Genomic DNA, 7077 nt, shown 5'->3' on the forward strand with positions numbered 1-7077 from the left:
TTCTGTTCTTAATGCGTTATTAATTACTAGGGGAGGCTAGGGATAGCAAGCCAGTAACTAATAATAGGCTCTTTTCGCCAAGGGATCGGGTTAAGGGTAGACTAAGAAAGTTTGCATGACAATTAGATAACAAAGTGAAACAAATAAGAAAAGTAAATATGTGAGAGTGATTGGGTGAAATCTGAACCCTATCAACAAATCCATCTCATCTTATCAACATCATCCATCAACTTTTGTGTTTAACCTCAATTGATCAAATTGCATTCATATTTATTTTTCTGCACTTTATATTGAAAAATCCCAAAATATTATTTTTATAGTCTTGATTGGTTAAGCAAAAGCACAACAATTTAGTGTTGTGAGTCTCTTGGGAAAACGATACTTGGACTTACCATTTATTATTACTTAATACGATCTGGTACATTTGCCAGTTTGTTAACACTTGGCAAGCCTCTAATATCAACACTCAAAACATATATGCATGTTCAAATCAAAAGGTCTTTTATGGATGCAATGGGGTCAAGGAAAAGGGAGGATAAATATGGTTGAGAAGCTACAAACCAAAGGAAATAGAGGAGCAATGGGGAACAAGTGTAAACACAGTATACTCACACCCAAAACCTCTAATTCCATCCTGTTCTTGACTCCTTTATTCACAATTTTTTTTAATTTTTTTCTCAGTTTTTTGTTTTTTTTTTCATTTCTCATCTTGTCTCTTTTCTTTTCTCTCTTTTTAGAACACAAATTTCAAGAGGAAGGATGCACACATATTTACAAAACAAAAGCAAGAAGAGGAACCAACTAGCCAATTCTCTGAATCTCCCAGGAGACCGCACTTATTCCAAAAACAATTCCAAAGCTCCAAAATTCCCTAAACCATGACACCACCTACTTCTCTCTATTCAAACACGTTGCACCCCTAAATGGTTGAACATCGAGTGCTTTGTTCTTCATAGATTGAAAACGGAACTCCCAATATCAAAAGCTGGAGGTGGCAACTACACCTCATGGATGTAAGTCACCGAATAAAGAAATGAAAGCAACAAGAATGAGCTGACACTACAGTAAAATAGGGAATTAGCTGCGAGATATTACCGAGGGGCTAGAGGCCCTCGGTAAATACAATTTACCGAGGGCATTAACGAGGGCCATAGGACGTCGGTAAGTTGCTTACTCATTTAACCCGCACCTTCAGTTTCCCTCCACTCTTCAAGCCAAAATACCAAGTCAGAGAACTCTCGTCCCCTTTTAGAGAACCTTCGTCGTCCAAAAACATTCCCTCCAAAACCCTTCTTCTTTGCTCCTCCAACACCAAAGTCGCGCTCTCCAAAACCTAATCTTGTTTTGCCCAAATTTCAAAAATTCTCATTCTCCTATGTCCAAAGCCCTAACCCTAAGGCGTTCTCGGTGGAGCTTCCATTGGTTTGTGCTTCTATTCTCTCGTCTACCTCTCTTGTCTACCTTTGTCTTTCCGGTGGCATTGTGTGCCTGTCCGTTCTGTCTGGTCTCATCGAGGTTCGTTGTGCGAGTTGCAGGTGGGGTGGTGGTTCGTGGTTGTGCGCATGAAGCTTGTGCACCGCAAGGGTGGTGGTTCGTGGATGTACGCATGAGGCTTGTGCGCCGCAGAGGTGTGGAGGAGCTTCCACCGAATTGGGTGTTCTAACAAGTAAGCAAGCTTCATTGCTTTCCTGTTGGGCGCTTGTTCTGCTTTTTGTTTAAATGTGATTCTTCTTCTTTATGTTGTACCATTTGATGAAGAAGGAGGTTGTATTGTTTCTTTACTAGGTAATTGGTTTCTTTATTGGGTAATACGTTTCCATGTTGAACGTATCCTTCCTTTATGCCTGATGAAATAAAAATGCTTTGTGTTGGTAACTCCTTATGCTCATGTGATTAGTAGTAGTTTTATTTGTGAATGAAAATCATGGTGAGGATTGATGGGTGATTGGTGACAGGCCTTGGATTATGTGATAGCAGAAGTAAGGCAACATGGAATTAGGCTCCTTCTTAGCTTAGTGAATAATATGCAAGCATATGGTGGGAAGAGTCAGTATGTGAAATGGGCCATGCAAGAAGGGGTAGGCTTAAGCTCCACCAACGATTCTTTCTTCTTTGATCCTTCTATCAGAACTTATTTCAAGAACTACATCAAGGTATTAAATCTCTATCTTTCTTTTCTTTTCATTTCCCCTGCATCTTGCATTTTAGAATAAACAAAGGAGAGTGACTATTACCACTTGTTAAATTAACATTTATAGAATTTCGGAGTCAGTAGTTTGATTAACAAAGAAGAAAATTAGTATTTTACTTAAAAGTTGTTAGAAACATAAATGTAAACTTTAAAGTAATAAAATATGTGCTCAGCTATTAGTTTAAGCTTTTGACTAATTTGTTTATGACACGGTATCAAATCAACACAGATAAACAGAGCTTGCACGAGGGGTTTAGAATATAATATAACATAAACCAATGAAACTTTCACGTGTCTTCATAGCATAGCTTAAGCTTTGGAATAATTGGTTTGTGATAATGTTGTTGTACCATTTTACCAATTAACTGTCTGATTTTTTCCATCCTACAAAGGTTCTCATTGATAGAATTGGATTAAGATTCTGCTCAGTTCTGAAAGAAAACTGCATGAGTTCTCAACCGTTTCTTGATTTTAATATCTGACAATTTTAATATATAAAGTAAGGGATAGGTAGAATGAATTGTGAAATTGTGCAGTTCTTTTTCAAATTGTAGGAGATCCATTTCCCACCAATCATAAGTTTTATTTTCTTAATATATATAACAAATAAATAACCTTATTTCTGAGGCTTCATCTATTGCCATGATCCATGACTTTATATGAAGCTTGTATCTCCTGCTTCCCTGGATCAAAATTATCTCTTCCTTTACCTTGTAAATTGTACATCTAACATTTATTTTTGTGTAGTAGCCATGATTGTTTGCAGATCTGCAACCCTTGAATCTGTCTTAGATCAATTAATTGTTTCCTTTGATTTTTCTTTTTTTTGCAGACTGTCTTGACAAGGAAGAATAGTATTACCGGCATTGAGTATAGAAATGACCCCACCAATTTTGGTTGGGAATTGATTAATGAACCTCGTTGCATGTCTGATCCTTCTGGTGACACTCTACAAGTAAGTTTCTTCACCTGCGCTTTAGCACCTTGAAATAGTAATGGAAAAAGTATGCTGGCAATATCAAATTATTTTTAACACGGTGGTTGAATTGTATAAAATCTGATAAGAAGGATTCTACATTCAATTTTTAGCCCTTTTTACTATCTGGAAGGTTAGACCAATTATTCGATCTTTCATAAGAAGGCCTTATTGTTTGATGTTCATACCATTTTATAATATAATCAGTGTTATCCTATATATCTGCTGCATATTCCTATAAGTTTGAGGCCACTACTGAGAAATGAAAGAAGATTTGTATAGTGTTTATTTTTCTTGTATTAATATTACAGTATGTATGTGTATCCTAAGTTTTTGGAATGCATGTAGAGGTTGTTGATTCATGCATCAGTGTTTTTTGTATCATTGGTTTTGGTCAATGGATCATTAATTAGTTCATTTCTAGCTCTAGAGGATTTTAGATAAGGGAGATGATTATTTTTTTCTTGAATAAATATATGCTTTATTTCTAGTGAGTAAGGGGGTAATATAAATTCAAAACAAAGATTTCACTATTGTTGTAAGTTGCAACATTAGATTAAGTACCCCTTTTAATAGTTGCATGATCACACATCCTCGTCGTCTTGTTGGTGTTTAATAGTCCTGAAATGCTAGAAGTCTTCGCTGGAAAATGAACTGCAGCCTACTGAGTTTTGGTAAATGATCAATGTGGAATATAAATGCAAGGGAAAGTTAATACTGGTATCTGTATTAAATTCAAGTTTGATTTTGAGTTAAATTGCAGTATTTGATTTAGAATTACTGATATGATGCAAATATATATATGCATTGGATGTTTTGCTAACTTTCTAAAAAATTGCAGAATAATGAAAACATGGCTAAATGATGATAGAGCATGAGATGCTATTAACCTATCTTAAACTACAATTATTGGTTGTATGCCAACTACAGTATCATATAGTATTTTTTAAATTAAAAAAATTAATAATGTGAATGTGACTGAAGGCTATTCTACTCTACTGTCACATTATTTTTGACTTAAAATCTGGTAATTACCGAAGGCTTTTCGCCCTCGGTAATTACCGAGGGGCGAAAGCCCTCGGTAATAGTTCGCGACAGGCAATTTACCGAGGGCTTTTTGGCCGTCGCCGGACCCTCGGTAATGAGTCTTTAGCGACGGCTTGTGGCGTTTTCCGAGGGATTGTGGCCTTTGGTAATGCCCTTCATGAATAAAACAACCGAATGAAGATGATTCTCACAAAGTCATGCACCACTTGCTTTCTAATCAAAACATAAAACAAAAATAAACTGCAAAAGTGACTAAATGAGTGTCGGCCTTTCAAAACCAATATCCACACTGAAAACATTCTTCAAAGAAAAGAAAATTCACCAAAAACCCGTTCCAACCATATCTCTCGGGCGCTCTACATTGCAGCGTCGTCCATGTGCTTCTAAGAAAAAAAAAATGAAATGTGTTGAAGTTATGAATCAATAAAGCAACGAGTAAATCATGGTGCAAATTTCAATTAAAGCATTTGGAGATCTCCACTTCCATTCTCGTAACATCGTTACTTTTTAACAAGAATTTCCCTAAAAAAAATTCCAAAAAAAACAAGCCAACAAGTGGTGGCAGCAGCTAGACGACAACGTTCCAGCCCCTTGCTCTGTTTTCTTCCATGCCATGAATGAATGTCTCCTTCAAACGTTCCAGCCAAGTGTCCTCCTAAGAAAGTTACGGCTGGTAATCCCTAGGCCATGAGGTATAGCTGAAAAATGTGTGGGGTCCACCCCAAAAACAAATCCTAGGGTGCCAAGTGTCACACTCATATTTGGGCTCAATATGCTTTTGCCAAAATTTGGCCCAATGTGCATTAGCTTGTCAAAAAAAAACTAAACTTCTAAATTACAATTGATTAATTCTAAACTACTAAATTAAAATATAACTAATTTTAAGAGAGTCTTCAATTATTTTGTCTCCTCCCAATGCTCCAAAATATATCTCCAAAATTTTCCCTGCAATTAAAAATGCAATTAATTAGCTCAGAATATTCAAATTAATTAAAATTAGAATTTTCGGTCAAATTAAGCACTATTAGAGAAAACGGGAAAATACCGGACATTTAAGCACAATTCCCTGATTAGTTCTAGCACAATTGCATCATGCTTATATTGATTGGTTGTTGTTGTATGATTGATCATGTTGTATGCTTGACTGTTTGATTGATTGAATTTGTTTAAAAAAAAAATCACGTGTCTTAGTCGACTTCAATTTTTAATACATTCGACTATGGTCAGCAAGTGTCTTATATTTCTGATTTTAAAGTCAAACAGTTTTGTCAATATGTCTAAGCCTTTAAAAGGATTTGGTTTATGGCACTAAGTCATTATCAAACAACTTTACCTAAACCCTTGTCTACTCTGAGGTGTAACTATCCTCTTGAAATGGCTTCATCTTCATCAAAGAAATTCAAAATTATCTCAACCACGGAAAGAGGGGTTGATCCTACAGGATGGATAAATGACGATGACGACCGAGAAAGATTCACACATGGAACTATAAAGATTGTCGCTACACCAAAATTCATTGAATAAATCTATTTGAAAGAGAATGATTCATGTTTCCGAGCTGGCTGCAATCTCACGATCTTTCATCATTGGTTCAACTGAGTGGATGGTGGTACCCCGATCTTGTGAAAGTATTCTATCAAAACTTGAAACTGGTAAATGGAAACATTCACTCCAAAGTTAAAGGTGTTAACATTGTGATTGATGATGATACCTGGTTTGATACGATTGGTTTAAGAGCTGAAAATGAGCCTACTCATTTAATACTATCACAGGAAGATAGTTTACTAAGGAAGAAATACATCTACAAAGAATGGCTAAGATCTTCCAATGATCGTTATGCTATAAAGAACTTTGATCATGAAGGGCTTAAGATTGAAGAGACAGTAATGGCTCACATTTTGGCCTCTGTAATTCTTCCAGGAAGGATATCTGATTCAAGGATGACAACTGAAGACATCTTCCTACTGTATGTGCTCAAGAATAATATCCCTACAAATTGGATAAGGGTACTGAAGACCATATGATTGAAAGTGCATTGAACAAATCAATCTACTTGCCTTACGCATTATTGATAAGTGATGAGTCGATATTTTATTGATTTCACTTAGTTTATTGTGCTAGAATTAATCATGGAATTGTGCTTAAATGTCTGGTATTTTCCCGTATCTGTTAATTATGCTTAATTTGACCGGAAATTCTAATTTTAATTAATTTGAATCTTCTGAGCTAATTATTTGCATTATTATTTTCAGGATAAGTTTTGGAAATACAATTTAAGACATTTGGAGTGCTATCAAATAATTCAAGACTCTTCACTTGGACATTTCAAATTTAATTATATTGTAACTTAGTAGTATAGAATATTTTTAATCAAACTTTTGCACATTGGGCCATTGTTAAAAAATTATGAGGGGCCCAAAATTGTAGGACACTTGCCCTAGGGTTTTCTTTTATTTTTAGGGTGGACCCCATCCCAATTTTAGGACACATGGACTCTCTTAAAAGTTAGCAGCCGTCACATTGCAGACCACTCTCTCCCTCTCGGCATTTTGGATAGTCAGCAGCAGTCGTCCCTTGGTCTTTTTTGGCTTGGAACATTTTGAAACACATTTTTTATTTGAATGGAGATAGACACGGGCTAGGGTGTCCCGCTGCACTTGTTGGCTATGTTTTGATTTTTTTTTTATGGAGAAGCTTGTTGCATTTAATTTGGTTTAGTATTTTGCATTTAACTTTCTAATTTCAGCAACTTACGTTTTTCATTTTTAATTCAACTTTAATCTTGGCAGCAGCAATATTCATCTATCTTTGCATAAGCGGCATTTTATCCTTTCATTTAATGCGTTGACTGATTTGGAGATTT

The 7077-nt window shown here is 35.6% G+C and overlaps 1 protein-coding gene across 1 annotated transcript; it reads left to right on the forward strand.

Moving 5' to 3' along the window:
- The first annotated feature begins 1543 nt into the window (after positions 1 to 1543).
- LOC111241136 (mannan endo-1,4-beta-mannosidase 2-like) lies at positions 1544 to 3191 on the forward strand. Its single transcript, XM_022777965.1, has 2 exons — positions 1544 to 2153; positions 3024 to 3191. Exons 1-2 carry the CDS (start codon positions 2025 to 2027, stop codon positions 3177 to 3179), a joined length of 285 nt encoding a protein of 94 aa, XP_022633686.1. The 5' UTR covers positions 1544 to 2024; the 3' UTR covers positions 3180 to 3191.
- The last annotated feature ends 3886 nt before the right edge of the window (positions 3192 to 7077 follow it).

Source organism: Vigna radiata, unplaced genomic scaffold (assembly GCF_000741045.1).
Source record: "Vigna radiata var. radiata cultivar VC1973A unplaced genomic scaffold, Vradiata_ver6 scaffold_288, whole genome shotgun sequence".
In the NCBI taxonomy this organism is placed as follows: domain Eukaryota; kingdom Viridiplantae; phylum Streptophyta; class Magnoliopsida; order Fabales; family Fabaceae; genus Vigna; species Vigna radiata.

Bases quoted from the DNA above. Each gene is read 5' to 3' on its own strand.
- LOC111241136 (XM_022777965.1), top strand. From the start codon at position 2,025: ATGCAAGCATATGGTGGGAAGAGTCAGTATGTGAAATGGGCCATGCAA. The intron at 2,154-3,023 runs GTATTAAATCTC...TTTTTTTTGCAG, and splicing joins ATTTCAAGAACTACATCAAG to ACTGTCTTGACAAGGAAGAA.